We start from the raw sequence: 17,086 nt of genomic DNA, 5'->3' as shown, positions 1-17,086 counted from the left end.
CCCCGGGAAAACGGCCAGGCATAGCCTGCATCCAATAGTATTAAATAGATAAAATGAATGAAACTGGAACATTTCCTACTGTGTTTTTTCTTTGTGTGGCTTTTGTGTACTCTTCCAGTTCCATCTGTGATGGACATACATAATTGTATGCTGAGCTTATTTTTCACTCCTAGGGCTTCTTACCAAATACTTTACTTTCTGTTTGGATTATGATAGTTTGGCGTAGTAGAAAAACAAAACTTCTGCCATTTGATGCTTTCATATTTTAATTCACTTAACCTTTATGGACCTCAGTGAAAATGCTTTATCCAATTCATGGGTAATTGTAAGGATTAAGTTAATGGATATAATGTGCAAAAACAAACAAAAAAATGCTTTTATAATGTTGCTGTTTGGTTGGTACAGCATATCACACGCCTGCTGTTAAATCGGGCTTTTATATTATATACATACGGTATTTTATTCATGGCAAGTGATTCTGCCCTAGTTTGTCCAAATCTAACAGAGTAATGATATACTTAAAACCATTTTATACTTATCTCACTTGCTTGTTAATATTGACCCATATTTTCCAAGATATGAGTTGTAAAAATCTCATTTTATTTTATTTTTTTTTGCTTGAAATGTGGCTTCCAATTTGGGTCTTGCATTCATGTGGAGTTTATACATTCTAGTAGCTCTTGAGTCATACCTGTACAGTTTCTACATGTAATGTTCTGATTTGAAAAATCACTAAAATTAATTTCTTTATTTTGGTAGGTTCATCAGACTTAGCTTCAGCTAGGAATGATTACCAGCCTCCATTAGAAACACCCCCTGTGTCAGAAAGTGTAAGCAAAAGGATCCTTAATTATGCTGATGTTGAAATTTTCAGTATTGTCAAATAATTTATTCTTAGGTTGTGTTTGATTAGCAGCAAGCCTTGTTTTTAAATTTCACTTACCAGGAGAAATGTTTGACATACAACAATGGTGATTTAAATAGTGTTTGAGACATTAAGGAAAAAGCCTTCCATAGAATAAAAAATATCCATTAGTAAGATAATGACCTCGGAAAGAAATAGTGTAATTGAAAAAAAAAAACAGCTCTGCTATTATCTAAGGAAAAGGTATTCTAAACAAGAGACATTATGTAAAGGTCAGAAACAATAACAACATAAAAAATGTGTGATTATACATCAGACAAACTATTGTGAGTCTTTTGTGGGTATTTTCTTGAGGGGTCTCTAAAAAAAAACATGAAAATTTCATGTTAAACTTTTTATAGTGCTAACAATATTTGATAATAAATATAATGTTTTGCCGAAACTGGTTTGGCTCAGTGGATAGAGCATCAGCCTGCAGACTGAAAGGTCCCAGGTTTGATTCCGGTCAAGGGCATGTACCTTGGATGCAGGCACATTCCCAGTAGGGGGTGTGCAGGAGACAGCTGATTGATGTTTCTCTCTCATTGATGTTTCTAACTTTTTATCCCTTTCCCTTCCTCTCTGTAAAAAAATCAATAAAATATATTAAAGTAAATAAATAAATAAATAAACAAACAAATAAATAAATAAAATGTTTTGGTGATGTAGTCTAATTAGATTTTGACCAGTAATTATAATGTTGACCTATGTATTGTCAATTTAATAAGTCTATAAGAGAGAGTTTCACAATATTTTGGGATTTCTCCCCCCTGTTTTTATTTTTTTCCTTTTTATTGACTTTATTGAGATGACACATGTTAGCAAAACTATACAGGTTTCAGGTGCACAATTCCACAACACGTCATCTGTACATGGTGTTGTGTATCCACCACCTCATGTCAAGTCTCAGTCCATCACCATTTATCCCCGTATAACTTCCTTCACCCCTACTTCTCCCACAGTCACCACATAGTTGTTTGTGTCCTTAAGTTTTTTGACAATATTTTGAAAATTGAGGCTGGTAAACTAAAAATTAATTTGAAGTTATTGTCAATTTTTTCAAAAACTCACAGTAAAAAAATGTATAATTACACACCATACTTGATTCCTGAGCAAATGCCTAGCCTTTGGGTTGGTGTTTTCTGTTTCTTTTTGAGCAGGCCTTATTTAATGATTAATGCTATTTGAATTTCATTATCTAAATAATTTTCTGAATGAATGGAAAATTATTTATGTATGTTTGAAGACAAATGGGTAACATTTGTCATGAGGATGATCAGGCAGGATTCCATTACAGTTAATATGGGCTCACAGCTTGTTTTGTGTAGATTTATCTAATGCAGTGTATGCCTGCAAAACAAACCTAGTTCATTAGCATTTTATCATGAACACAAACTGCCATCTCTCTGCATCATGTTTTTGTTTCATAAATGAGTACTAAGATTATAGTGTGGATTGTCTTGGCTATGCTATTTTAATTAGAAAACTGAACGAGTTTGTTCCTGATATCTTCACATTTATAAATGCTCCTATTTATACCTCTTTTCTCCCTCGTACCAGAAGATAAGATGTTCCTTTTCCTGTTTGGGGCTAATCCTTAGATATATATAGAAAGAAAATAAAAACTTAAAAAAATTCATTGTAGAAAATACAAAAAGAAAAAAGAACTTGCATGACTTAAAACCAATAACTGTTAACATTTTGAGATTTTTTTCCCCCTATCTGTGAATATATATTGTGAAATGGGACCATATTATTTTATAACTAAGTAGCATTAAGGATATTTTTTTCTAAGTAGTAGTAAGAATATTTTTCTGTCATCTTTTCTAGAAACTTTTAAAGGGTTTATAGAATTTAATTGTATGTATGTACCATTATTTGTTCATATTCCTATCATTTGACATTAAATTTTTTTCTTTAATTTTTATAATGTAAACCATGTGATGAACATTCTGGTGTATATGATGGTGTATATCCTTAAGATTAATTTCTAGATGTAAAATTATTAAATCAACAGACATGCACACTTCTGAAATATTTCTTAATTGCCTCCAGAAAGAGTTTATCAATATATATTCTCTCCATTAAGGTCATTACTAGAATTATCTCCCCATTTATTAATACTGAGCATTAAAATTAAAAAGTCTTTGCCATTTTACATGTAAAAGGCATCTCATCCTTTTATTTTCTATTTTATTATTAATGAATTAGAAATTTTTAAAATGTATGTGGCCATCTATACTTTTATGAATTACATATTGATGTGCTATGCTTTTTCTTACCAATTTGTAGGAGTTGTTTATATTAATTTCCCAGATGCCTTCTGTATTATTACCTGTTTCAATTGCTTTTTTTGGGGGAAGTTAACACTTGTTATTACTCAATAGCCTGGATCAGTTTTCTTTTATGATTTTCTCTTTTCTCATGTAGCAGAAAAAAAGAAAAGGTGTGTCTAAGGCAAGTGAATAGAGCATTGAATGAATCTAGTTCTTTAAAAAAGTCATGGTGACTTTGCCATGAATATAATCTACAGATGAAGTTGCACATGTGAACAGAAAGCTATTTGTCAGTAGGTATGGCTTATATAGAGAAGCCTTCTGATACCACATTATGAGCTCAGTGATGAATGTTTTGGTAAATTTGTGATTTTGTGCCATAAACTGGCCATCCTTATGTTCTCTATCAGACTCACTGTGTATGAGATTTTCACATTTAACTATAGCAACTGAGATGTTACACAACTTGCTCTGCTAGAAGTGGCAAATTGGGATATGAGTGTGAATTTCAGGGCCATAGTTGCTTGCTTATTAATTTACTCATTCACTTGTCTGACAGCTTACTACTCATTCAACAAATCCTTGAGTAGCTTCAAGGTATCTAAGCATTCTGGTGGTGATGGGAATTAAGTATATAAAGCATATAGTCCTGCACTCCCAAAATATAGCAGTGACATGGCTAGCAAATAGTACTTGATAAGTAATAAATCATAACATTTATTTAGCCTTTTATTTCTTCCTTTCGTATTCCAAAGGATTTTTCTAAAGATGTGGCAGTGAAAGGGTTCCCTTTGGATAAAATAGAAGAGAACAAGAGACAAAAAGGTAAAAGGATACATTTGATTTTTTTAAAAATTGTGGTCAAATATACATATCATAAAATTTACAATTTTTACCATTTTTAAGCAAACAGTTCTGTGGCATTAAGTACAGTCACATGTTGTGCAGCTGACACCACCATCCATCTCCAGAACTTTGTCATCTTCCTCAACTGAACTTGTGTATTACCCACTAACCCCAGCTCTCCATTCCCCCCTCTCTCTAACCCCTGGCAGCTGCCATTCTACTTGCCGTTTCTGTGAATTGCACTAGACCTCAGATAAATGGAACCATACTTGACCTTTTGTGATTGATTTATTTCAGTTAGCATGTCTTCATGGTTCATCCATGTTGGAACATGTATCAAAATTTTCTTTTAAGGATAGAGTTTTATATTTTTAATGTATTCATTGAGTTTTAGACATTCATTAAACAACCTAATAGTTTTTTCTTATTAATTTTGTTTTAATTAAATTTTTTTCCTTCTAAATTAAGCTATTAATAGAATCTCAAAAACTCCAGAAAAGGGTTTGCAATGGTAAAGGTAATTTTATTACTACCAACCTATTGTATAGCTTTGGTACTAGAAACCTGCTTATAAATTCTGAATTCAAGGTTTGGATAGTCTTCGATAAGATAGTAGATTAAAGTGGTGCTTTAAAAAATTTATTTGATAATGCCTTTTTTTAAAAGTTGATTTGATTTTATTTTAAACAGAGTTTGATTAAAAATTCCCAATTTGGCCCCAGGTATTGTTTTTGTTTGTTTGTTTTGATAACATTTTTTTCCGTAGGGCCTCAGGATATGACTATTGACATTTAGTCATTTGTGTCTTGCCTTTTTAAAATTGTGAAATCCTGTTGCTGAATTCTTAAATATTCTTTCAGTTTAAAAAGGTGCTTTATTTAGTACTTATTAAAATTTAACAAATTTTCAGAAATCTGAAGTATATTTTTGTTTTTTATTTTGCAGCAAATGACATCTTTATTTCCCAGTACACCACGGGACAGAAAGATGCTCTCAGAGCAATTTTAAAACAAAAGTAAGTTGCACTTACAGAAAATAGGCGGGCCACTTCTTGTTTTTATATGGTTCTCTAAAATCAGTTTTACTTTATAGTTTGGATATAGGAAAAACTTTTTCGATGTGTGAAATATATGTTTGTCAGTATGTATAAAGCATTGTTCATGGTTGCCCTGGCCCATTTGTCTCAGTGGATAGAGCATTGGCCTGTGGACTGAAGGGTCCCAGGTTCGATTCTGATCAAGGGCATGTGCTTTGGTTGTGGACACATCCCCAGTAGGGGGTGTGCAGGAAGCAGCTGATCGATGTTTCTCTCTCATCAATGTTTCTAACTCTTTATCCCACTCCCTTCCTCTCTGTAAAAAATAAAAAATATATATATAAAAAAAAAAGCATTGTTCATGGTACTTAGCACATATATTCAATAGCTATTAATAGTCATTATAGAAGAGGTACTGTTCAAAGTACTTTATGTGATTTAACTCATTTTATACTCACAAAATCCAATGAAATGCATTCTATTACTATCCCAATTTTACAGAATTCGATTTTATAGATGAGGAAACTGAGGCACAGAGAGATTGATTTTTCCCTATGTCATTTAGCAAGTAGACACTCGGCTGGAATTCAAACACAGGCAGCCAGGCTTTAGAGCCTATGGTCTTAATCACATCGCTATCCTCCTTACAGCAGAGGTCAAGTAGTTCCAAATACACAATGGTTATCATTTACCATCAGAGGATATGTGGACTCAGGTTGCTTAGAACTTAGTTGGGGAGAGTAATTAGAGCTCAAAGGAAACAGCATTGCATTCAATATATTATTAAGCTGCCCTGTATAGACATTTAAACCATAGCATGGCTGTTAGTTCTCAGTTGTGTGATATAGGCAGTCAGTGCAAAAGGAGTTAATGAAAGGAGAGATCAAGAAGAAGTATTATGAGGACAAGCTTATTTAAAAAGGTAAGGCTGATGTTGGATCTTGCAGAAGAAGGTTATAATAAGTGGGTAGAAGCTGGTTGAGAGAACAGAGTGTATGGGGGTGGTGTGGTACAGTGAGTGAGGAGCGGACTCCAGGGAATTGTTTGTGAAGTGATAGGAGTACACAGAGGGAGCTAGGGCAGGGCCAAAGCATGAACTATATGGAAGGCCAGCCAGAAGAAATTTGCCAATTTAGTTGCTAGAAGGAACAGTTTTAGATTTTTTAATGGTGGAGAAATATGTGTGGGGAGTATTTAAAAATTTATTGATTTCAGAGAGGAAGGGAGGAGAGAGAAATAGAAACATCAATGATGAGAGAGAATCATTGATTGGCTGCCTCCTGCACACCCCCTACTGGGGATCGAGCCCGCAACCCAGGCATATGCTCTTGGCCAGAATCGAACCTGGGACCTTTCAGTCCTCAGGCTGATGCTCTGTCTACTGAGCCAAGCTGGCGAGGGCATGTGTGGGAAGTTTTTAAGCAAGTCAGAACTGGAAGAATAAAAATAGTTGGCAAGAGGCGATGAAATGCTTCACTGGAGCGGGAGAAGTGTCTCAGAGAGGAGGCTCGGTGTCCGGGGAAGACCTCTAGGAATCAGATCCTCATGGCTGCTTACTAGTCATGTGATTGGATAAATTAAGTCCTCTGCGGAACTCAGTTTCTTCATTGTAGCATTAGGAGATGAGGGTGGATGGCCTGTTGGGTTCTCCCAGCTTTTGTGGTTCTGTGACACTATTCCTGCAATTGTGATGAAATAATTGACACAATTTGATGGCTCATGTGGTTATGAGAAGGTTAAGCGGAGGATGGAGAGTCAAGATAACTTCAACATTTTGAGACAGAGGAAAATCATGCTCTTAGTAGAAATGAGGAAATATCAGAGAGGAGTAAGTTGGAGAGCTGTCCTATGCCTTCTTTACAAATCAAGGGGGGGCCGAAACCGGTTTGGCTCAGTGGATAGAGCGTCGGCCTGTGGACTGAGGGGTCCCGGGTTCGGTTCCGGTCGGGGGCATGTGCCTTGGTTTCGGGCACATCCCCAGTAGGTATGCAAGAGGCAGCTGATCGATGTTTCTCTCTCTCATCAATGTTTCTAACTCTCTATCCCTCTCCCTTCCTCTCTGTAAAAAATCAATAAAATTAAAAAAAAAATCAAGGGGGAAAATCCAGCAGCTGGGGCTGGGGCTCATTCCTGCCGATTTACTTGTTTGTTTGTTTGTTTTTACTAGGGAGTCTTTGTTTTTTTCAATGGGTTGTGTCATTGTCATCTTTAGGCCAAATATAGAGCGAAGTAAATTTATTTTTTTTAAAAACCAAGAAAAACCACTCTCAGCAGATTACCACTTAGGTATTTCTTGAAACGGTTCAAGGTAGCTTACTGAATATATTTTTATTCCTTTTTTATTTACAGAGCTCAGAGCATGCCTGTTTTTAAGGAAGTAAAGGTACAGCTTTTAGAGGACACAGGTACAGAAAAGGACACTGTTGCTCAGGAGCCTAGAACTTCACCCCGTGGCATTGACTCAGCTACCACTGTGGCTGCAGCAACTGCCGCCGCCATTGCAACAGCAGCTCCACTGATAAAAGTATATTTTTCTCCCCAGATATTCATTCATTCCTAACTACTTTGTAAAATGGGAAAGTATTTATTAGAAACTGATTCTATAAATGGTTGTGTTCAGCTCTAGGCTAGGGACATGCTAGTTGCTCTCCATTTGAAAGAATTTTCTTGTTTGTGGTGATATATTACCTCCCAGGCATTGTGAGATCCCCTTCATTACTGTGAAATGCTAGATAACCCGGGACTTTCCCAGTTTTAGCCCCAAAGATATCTCATCTTGGGAACCCCCCAGCCCCGGGCAACCTGGGACACTCGGCCATCCTTATGTTAGAGCTGGAAGGGACTTTAGAAATCACCTCTGCCACAGCTCGTAATGGGAGAACTGAGAAACGGGTCAGAGTAGCACAAGGTTCCAGAGCTGATAGGTGGCAGAGCCGAGACTAGAACTCCAGGCTGCTGACCTCACTCAGCCTGAGGCGGATGAAGTATCAACAGCTACTCTGTTTTGGTATTTCCTTCCTTTTAATTCCCAATTAAGCATTTTATTTCTGGTATTATAAAAATTGTGTGGCAGATATGGTATTTTTTTTATGAAGAGAAAATATCTATTTAAAGATAATGCGTTGTGCCTTTTATTTCTTTGATTATAAAAATAAAGGCATCAAATCATGAGAGATTTCAAGGATAAAAATCTGGTTTGATCATTTCTCAATACCAATTGCTTTAAAGAACATTTTCAGTAATGGGGCATATTTTTAAAATATCTTTCGATTTTTTTTTTTGCCATAGGTGCAGAGTGATTTGGAAGCAAAGGTTCATTCTGTTACAGAATTACTTAATAAGTTACAGGAGACTGATAAACAATTACAACGTGTTACAGAGCAGCAAGCAAGCCTTCAGAATAAACATGAGAAACAACATTGTCATGATCATGAAAAGCAAATGAATGTGTTTATGGAGCAGCACATTAGGCATCTTGAGAAACTACAAAAACAACAAATAGATATTCAGGTATCTATAACAAAGCCAGTACACATCCCATGTCCTTTATCCCTTGGATTTCTAAGCTAATGTTCATTGGTTATTTTTTAAAAATATATGTTTTATTGATTTTTTACAGAGAGGAAGAGAGTGGGATAGAGAGTTAGAAACATCGATGAGAGAGAAACATCGATCAGCTGCCTCCTGCACACCCCCTACTGGGGATGTACCCGCAAGCAAGGTACATGCCCTTGACCAGAATCGAACCTGGGACCCTTCAGTCTGCAGGCCGACGCTCTATCCACTGAGCCAACCGGTTTCGGCTGTTCATTGGTTATTGCAATAGCTCATTAGATTGTAAGAGTTTTAGTTCTTAAATAATGAATGCTTATCATTCTTCCCTTCTATGTGGAGAACTCTGTACTTTCTAGTTCAAATGTCACTAGTTCTGTAAGACCTTATAGTTGGCTTCTCCTTTTGTGGTATTTCTGTTCATGCCATTTTAAAAATGCTCATATCCCATTGCAATTATTTCTTACATCAGTGTTTGTTAGTCTGGGAATGTTCATCAGAATCACTTGGAGAGCTTTATAAAAATAGACATGCTCTACCTCTCAAGATTCTGGGACAGCAGGTATGAGAAATCGAAAGCTCTCCAACTGTTGCACACACTTGGATGAGAACCATCCAGAATACATATTGCTTCTGCAATTAATTACAGGTTTGAACATTGTTCAGTGTCTTGATTCAAAACACACTAAATGATTCCTTTCTCTGAAGTCCATAAAATATTTTTTTAAAGTAAAATAAAAATAAAAATAAGTTATCCTCATAAGAAGCTGATTGTATAGTTTCTTATTTATTGTGGAATTTCCAAGTTTTGGGATAATATCCAGAATTCGGGTACATAACATACTTTTTTTTTTTTTTTAATGAGTAAGTGACCAGCATTATAAATGCATTGATTTTATTTTACTTTTTCTCTAATTCAAGTGCCACTTTAAAACTTAAAAAATTAAATTAAAATACATTTAGAAGAATATGCAAAAATAAGTTTATTATAGCTTCACAAAGTGAACACCAATATACTGTAATTCTTAAGACTTTTTTATATATTTATAGTTATCTTTAAAAAAAAATATTTTTATTGATTTCAGAGAGGGAGAGAGAGATAGAAACATCAGTGGGGAGAGAGAATCATTGATGGCTGACTCCTGCATGCACCCTCCTAGGGATCAAGTCCACAGCCAAGGCATTTGCCCTTGACTGGAATTGAACTCAGGACCCTTGAGTCTGTAGGCCGAGGCTCTATCCCCTGTCTGTAGGCCGATGCTTTATTCACTGAACCAAACCAGCTAGTTTGACTTCTTAATAGAATTTGTCTTGAGCTCTCATGTGGTTGACAATACTATTTTTATTGGATGATTATGGGCAGACAATGTGAAGTTTTAGTAAGTACTCCGTGCATAACTAAAACTGAGTGTGCCACATGTTGTCTAGTGAGGGCTGGAAGTAAGTCTATGAGAGTTCTCTTCTTAGTTTACAAATAACTGTACTGTGAGCCTTGACTTCTTTACCTAGAAAATGTATTTTTTGTTCAGGAAAAAATGAGATGACACAATTGAAAAGCATATTTATTTCTTAAAGACAGGGTCCTACGTGTCCTATTTGTCTGCCATTCTTCCATCCTTTTGTTAATAAATATGTAATTTATTGATTTTCTGATTTTGGAAGACTGGAATTTTTGCTCATTCAGTTTTATTTTTAAAGCTTATAATTACAGAGAAAGTTGAGATTTCAGTGACATACTAGGTATATTAGTAGTTCCATAAATACTTAATGAAATTAGTAAATATATTGAATCTCTCCCATCTGTTTCATGTAGAGAGATCTCTACACATTAATAAGAATTCTGTGAACATATAAATAATTTTAGGTTTTTCTTTACTTGGCATAAAACCTCTTTTAAAATCAGTTTTATTAGGTAAGATATTTTTACATTTTAGATATTTTAATAAATAATGCTGAAAACAGTTATCACTGTACTTTCCACTTATATATAAGTACATATATTATTGCTGCTACTAAATATGGCTGCCATTTAAATGCTTACTAGCAATGGTCTTAATCTTTTACTTCAAACAAAATTATCCAGAATACAAATGATGAGATGTTTTGTTTTTAAATTATCTGTTTGAAGTAGAGGTCCCCGTTCTTCAGGTCGTCTCCTGGCCTATTTCAGTGTCCCCTGAGCCATCTCTAAATTAAAAGAAAGAAGCTGAGGTTTAGCATGGATGAATACAAATTCAAGGTCACACTGCAGAGCCAGGCTGAATCTAGGCCTTTGTGATACTGTATCCTTCCAGTGGTAGCTGCTGCAGTGGATCCTTTATGTAATGTGTTTACTTCAACTGTTATTAGGTCTAATGAATGGTTTTAAGTCCTCTCATAAATTTCAATGCATTTTGTCTCCTCACTCTTTCAAATGATATTTAAAATCACTAAAGCAATTTTCTTCTAGACTCATTTCATTAGCGCTGCGCTCAAGACTAGTAGTTTTCAGCCTGTCACTGGGCCTCCCAGAGCAGCGGAGCACTGGCCTGTCAAACTGGACCGCTCTAACCCTGGTAGCGGTGACCTAGCTTCACAGAGCACGTTTGGTTGCAAACAAGGTAAAACAAATGTAATTCTCTATGAATTAAAAATGTCAGCTCTAAATTTTCTTTGTGGTATATTATTGAGTTGTAGAAGATTAAGCCTTTGCTTTATAAAATTACTAGTACTTTTTGTAGGTTGTGCAACTTTTAGGTCATTTGGAAACTTGATCATGCCCTTTTTTGTTTTAATCAATAACCTTCATAAATTGTCAGAAGCACTTACAAAAGTAGAAAAATTTTACTTATCTAGTATCAGGCTTGTTTATAATCAATTCTCCAGGTCTCTGGCAAACTGAGCATTTAGTATTTTTTTCCCCCCCTGTCAGGAGAGAAACCACCTGAGTATAATTATAAACTATTTCTAAGTATTTTCAAAGAGTTAGTAATGCAAGGCTGTCTATCTTAATAGGACTTTAAAAATCTCTGTTTATAATAATAGATGAATACATAGCTTATTTGTATTAAACCTTTGGAATTTAAAATAAATGAATAAATGTGTTCCAAATTGTTGATATTTGAATAATGAATTAATGAAAATCAAGGGCTGTTCCTTTAATGATATACAGACACTTGTACAATATCCCCAACCTTTGATTTGTTAGAACATTTTTTTATTACATTCATATTAACCAGTTAACTGCCACGATATTTTGGATTTAACTGAAAAAGGTCTGCGCTTGCATCTACAGACGCTATGGCGTACAAATGGTTAAAGATTCCTTATAGTTGTTAGTGCGTTACGTTTTACAACAAATGAGTGGTCCTGAAAAAACTATTGTGAAGTGAGATGAGGCTATTTTTAAGTTGTGAAGAGAGGAAGAGGAAGCACGGAAAGGTTATGACTTGCTTGGTCAAGGTCATCTGGCTTGAGAGTAAGAGTGTCAGAGCTACTGCCAGAACTCAGGTTTCAGTATGACCTACCCATGTGCTTTATTTTTCTTCTTTCAAAATATATTTTTATTGATTTCAGAGAGGAAGGGAGAAGGAGAGAGAGATAGAAACATCAATGATGAGAGAGAATCATTGATGGGCTGCCTTCTGCACACCCCACACTGGGGATTGAGCCCGCAACCCAGGCATGTGCCCTAATTGGGAATGGAACCATGACTTCCTGGTTCATAGGTCAATGTTCAATCTCTGAGCCATGCTGTCTGGGCCCATGTGTTTTTCTATAAAAGTAGATACTTGTTTCATCCTCAATTCTGGAAAAATAGTTGCTCATAATTTTGTGTTTTTTCAGACTTGAGTTTTAAAGGAAGATGATACCTTTTTTTTTTTAATTTTATTGATTGTGTACTGAATTTTTTTTTTGTGTATTTTAGTGACAGTAAATTTTTTTTTTAAAAAATGAGTAAAATAAAAATTCAAATTAAGCTACATTTTTCTATGTTTTTTTCTAGGGCATATATCATTTTTATGTCCTTGTAGTTGTAGCAAAAAAATAATTTTATACTACTATAATACTTTACTAGCATACTGAAAGTATTTCCCATGTTCACATAATTACTAGAGGCCCGATGCATGAAGTTTGTGCAAGAGCAGGCCTTCCTTCCCCCCGGCACCTGGGACCCGGGCTGCCCTCCGGCTGCCAGCAGGCATCCGGGATCTGGCTTCCCTCACAGCCCCGGAAGGTCATCCCAAAGGACATCCGGTCTAGTTAGCATATTACACTTTTTTTATTATAGATTTTCATAATATTTATTTTTAATGATTGAAGGATAGTCTATTGAGTATTTAGTAATTCCTATACTTAATACCAGATGGTCTTATCAGTTTTTATTGCCATGAGCAGTGTCTGTCTATGCCATTTTCACCATAGCACTGAATATGATCATATTTATTTTTTTCTTATTTATTAGCTGTATATATAAAATATTTATAGTCTGTTGATTTCTTTTGATTTCTAGTGAGGATGAAGTTTTTTCTATATAGTTGTTAATAATTAGTATATCTTTTATAACTTTGGTTTTATTTTTAAAATATGGGGAAGGGTAAAACTCTACAATATCAAGTTTTTAAAAAATAAGTTAAATTTATTTTCTTTTAAGCACCTTCAAGAGAGGTTGAAGATATAGGTTTTGATGAACAGAAATCTCCTTTGGAGACACCAGCACCTCGAAAGTTTGCTCCTATACCTGTTTCAAAAGATGATAAAATATCAAAGAGGGAAAATCCTGTAGAAGAAAAAGAAAATATGGAGATATCGGATCATGCAGGTAATGAAGAAATTATTATTAGCACCTACTCCTTCTGTTAGGAACAGATTTCCACGCAATATTTATAGTTTTCTAATGAGCTAAAGAAACTAAAGTGAGCTGTCAATTTTTAATATTTTTCTTTAAATGATAAAGGGTATGTCAAGCTAGTTTAGATTCTTTGTAGAAGGAGTTGGAGATATACACTTATGATTGTATTTTGATTGTCTTCTATAGGTTATTTAACCTTTCCTGAACAAATTTTGCTTTTAATAAAAAATAATGCACTGCTAATCATTTTAGAGCATCTTTTCTTATTTTTAGGTGTGAGTTTCAATAATAAAACTCAAGAGAAATTTAACATTTGTTACTGTGTTCAGTTGGAAAAAATGTTCATATGTTAACTTTTATAAATGACCTGAAATAATTTAGACCCTTAAATATATTAGTATTCTTTACGAAAAGTAAATGAACATGTTAAGTATAAATTTATATTCTTAAATGTATTTAAGTCCTGTCTTGAACATTTGAGGAGCTTTAAGGAATTTAAAAAAATAATAAAATCTTTAAAAAACCAAGTTCACCAAAATAAGGTTGCTATGTTGTCTCATTAAAGATGAAACTAAAGAGAAGATTCAAGTAATAGTTGCTATGAAGAAAAACTTCTCTTTCAAATTCCTTTTTTCTGTAATAAAAATAAAGTTGGCCTGAACTTTAGCTTTATTTGATGAATGTATTTATAGTCTACATTGTAGAGTGAATTGAGTTGATCACCAACTTAAGAAGCTAATTTAGTATAAATATGTGTGAAATCCTATATAATAAAGAGTTAATATGCAAATGGTCATCACGCCCTCATGCTTTCAAGGCTCAGACACTCAAAAGGGGACCAGACAGGTACAAATGAGCTCACAAGAGAGGAATGGGAACCAGCCAGGTGATTAGGAATGATCAGCCAGTAGGGGAGCAGTCAGGGGCGATCAGACAAGCAGGCAGAGGGGTTAGGAGCCAGCAGTCCTGGATTGTGAGAGGCAATTGGACATCTCCTGAGAGGTCCCAGATTGGAGAGGGGGCAGGCTTGGCTGAGGAACTCTTCCCTGCCCTGGACACGAATTTTGTGCACTGGGCCTCAAGTATTATATAAAACAGTGTTTCCCAAACTTTTGACATGTGTACCCCTTCTGTAATTTTCGTAATGTTGAGTACCCCTTATACTCATGAGAACGTAGAATTAGGCGCAGCTAAGCACAGTGCAGTGCATATCCCCACCAAACTCTGGTGCAACGTGTACCTCCACCAAACTCTTCCCATTCCCCTGGGGGTACGATACCACACTTTGGGAAACACTGATATAAAAGAAGAATGAAGTAGTACTTGAAAAATGATACTATATTTTTCTTATTGTAGGAACTATAAAGCTATTGGAACAAATTTTGAATAAGCAAGATTCTTTGACAAGAATAAGTGAATCTTCAGACAAAACCTCACTAACTGGGACAAAAATAGGATGGAATCCTGAAAGGAAAGACAGGTAAAAACAAGGGATTAGAATAAAAGCTAGATTGAAAAGAGTGTTCACATTTCTAAAGTTTCTTTACTAATTTTTGTAATTATTTTACATTGCTTTAAAAATTATCTTAGACTTACTTGCTATTTTCTGCTGCTAATGTATATCCCCCTTTTCTGTAATATAATTACAAAATGAGTATATTTAATTTTCTAAAAATATAAATCTCTATTCTTTGTCATATGCAGCAATTCTCTATTTTGTTAGCTAAAATCTACTAATGATTAGAAAGAGATTTCCTTAACTACTTTGAATGATTAAGTCTCCCTCTCTTTGCCAAGGGGTGTGTGTGTGTGTGTGTGTGTGTGTGTTGGGGCACTCCTTCAGTCTCTGGCAGTTTTAAAAAAATATATTTTATTGATTTTTTACAGAGAGGAAGGGAGAGGGATAGAGTTAGAAACATTGATCAGCTGCTTCCTGCACACCCCCTACTGGGGATGTGCCTGCAACCAAGGTACATGCCCTCAACTGGAATTGAACCCGGGACCCTTCAGTCCACAGGCCGACACTCTATCCACTGAGCCAAACCAGTTTTGGCAGCTCTGGCAATTTTTAAGTCTCGGTTAGCCTTAACTTCCTGCTTGCACAGAGCTTCAGTTCAGCCAGATGTGAGAGATTAGTCCCTTCTCAGGTCTTTCTTAGGTATGCATACATAGCCCTGTATGTGCAGATGACCTTCTAGATCCCCAGTATTGTGTTGGAACTTTTTAAAAACATAATGGACATTTCATTCCTCAGATTTTTAGTTTATTGGCAACCCTCTTGTTCACCTCAACTGATATGGCCATCTCAGGCAGCTGAGATGTTAGACAATTGCCACTATTTTTGGAAAATGACCTGGGGACAGCGTTTCTCACTGAGCTGGCTCTGAGGCAAATCAAATAAAGAGAAACCCTGTGAATGGGACTTGCTCAGGGGCTCTAAACCTGCTTCTTCCTTGTTAGTAGTTTTGATGCTATTGGTTTTCAGGGGGTACCACAGAGTTGTGGAAAGGGTTTGGGGGAATGGGGCATGTTAAAAATGCCACAAAAATGCCTTAGCAGGTTTGGTTCAATGGATAGAGTGTCGGCCTGCAGACCGAAGGGTCTCGAGTTCGATTTCAGTCAAGGGCACATATCTTGGTTGCAGGCTCCTCCCCAGTCCAGGCCCTGGTTGGTGCTTGTGCAGGAGGCAGCCACTTGATGTGTTTCTCTCACATCAGTGTTTCTTTCTGTCTTTCCCTCTCTCTTCTCTCCCCCAAAAATCAATGGAAAAGCCTCATCGGGTGATGATTAACAACAATAAAAAGCCACAAATCTTCCTGTTCTTACTTAGAATTATCCATTTTCTTGATTAATGTTTCTCAGGTTTTGAAAGCCTTTGTTTAATTTCCAGAGTTCTGAAAAAGCTGTTCTTGACCATTTTTTGCAACTGTTCTCTTTGCTCTTAAGAGGATTTTCAGAGGCTCTTACTCAACCATTCTAAGAGTGTTTCTACACGTTAGCTTCTTTAACTAAAACCTTTCCTGCTCTTTTTCTATTGTGCCTAAGCCAGTCTGGTCTGAGTAATTTTGTCTCTTGTGATATTTTGTATTATGTATGTTTAATCATATGATTGATTAACTTCACTGTCCAGTTTTAATAGAACACCATTTAGAATCCATATAGCTAAGAATGTATATAATCAGATATTTTCTGAATTTGATAATTTAGGAAACTTTATTTTTAAATCTTTTATAGCATTGCTACTCTGTTCTCTCAAAGATTTCCTTCCTGTGAAGAAATAGGTGCAGCTAAGGTGACCGTGCAGACGTCTGATAATGTTCTTCATGATCTTGGCCAAAAGAGGAAAGAAACAAATGGCTTATTCCAGGTAAAGTGGCAACAAGATACTAAAATTGATAATTAGCAAAGATAAAAATTATGAAGAAATAGAAAAGTTATCAAGGCAGAAAGCAAGAGTAAATATGAAGACCAAGCACTGAAAAAAACACGTTTTTCCAGTCTGTTCTCTGTGAAATTTTTTTTTTCAGAAGCCTTCACTGATTTCTGCTTCCTGCTCTGTGGCTGGGATGGAGCCACATGGCCCTGTCTAGCTTTATCGCTTCTATTGGAGAGGAAGGAAGTGGGAGGGAAAACCATGGGTG

General features: G+C 35.5%; 1 protein-coding gene across 5 annotated transcripts in view; it reads left to right on the top strand.

Moving 5' to 3' along the window:
- The window catches only part of KIAA0586, a 95,073-nt gene that overhangs the window by 1,047 nt on the left and 76,940 nt on the right, over positions 1-17,086 (top strand). For 2 of the 5 annotated variants that reach the window (XM_084894695.1, XM_084894694.1), the window contains exons 3-11: positions 760-830; positions 3,936-4,005; positions 4,972-5,041; positions 7,412-7,586; positions 8,351-8,572; positions 11,064-11,214; positions 13,248-13,415; positions 14,802-14,925; positions 16,680-16,812. In XM_084894695.1, the coding sequence (XP_084750821.1) occupies positions 760-830; positions 3,936-4,005; positions 4,972-5,041; positions 7,412-7,586; positions 8,351-8,572; positions 11,064-11,214; positions 13,248-13,415; positions 14,802-14,925; positions 16,680-16,812 (1,184 nt within the window). The remainder of the gene's footprint in view (positions 1-759; positions 831-3,935; positions 4,006-4,971; positions 5,042-7,411; positions 7,587-8,350; positions 8,573-11,063; positions 11,215-13,247; positions 13,416-14,801; positions 14,926-16,679; positions 16,813-17,086) is intronic. The other 3 variants (XM_084894697.1, XM_084894696.1, XM_084894698.1) reach the window with 2 other exon arrangements.

This window comes from Pipistrellus hanaki (genome assembly GCF_964339955.1).
Source record: "Pipistrellus hanaki genome assembly, chromosome: 1".
Lineage (NCBI taxonomy): Eukaryota > Metazoa > Chordata > Mammalia > Chiroptera > Vespertilionidae > Pipistrellus > Pipistrellus hanaki.
Note: the sequence above shows the minus strand (reverse complement) of the source record. Positions and strands in the feature narration are given on the sequence as shown.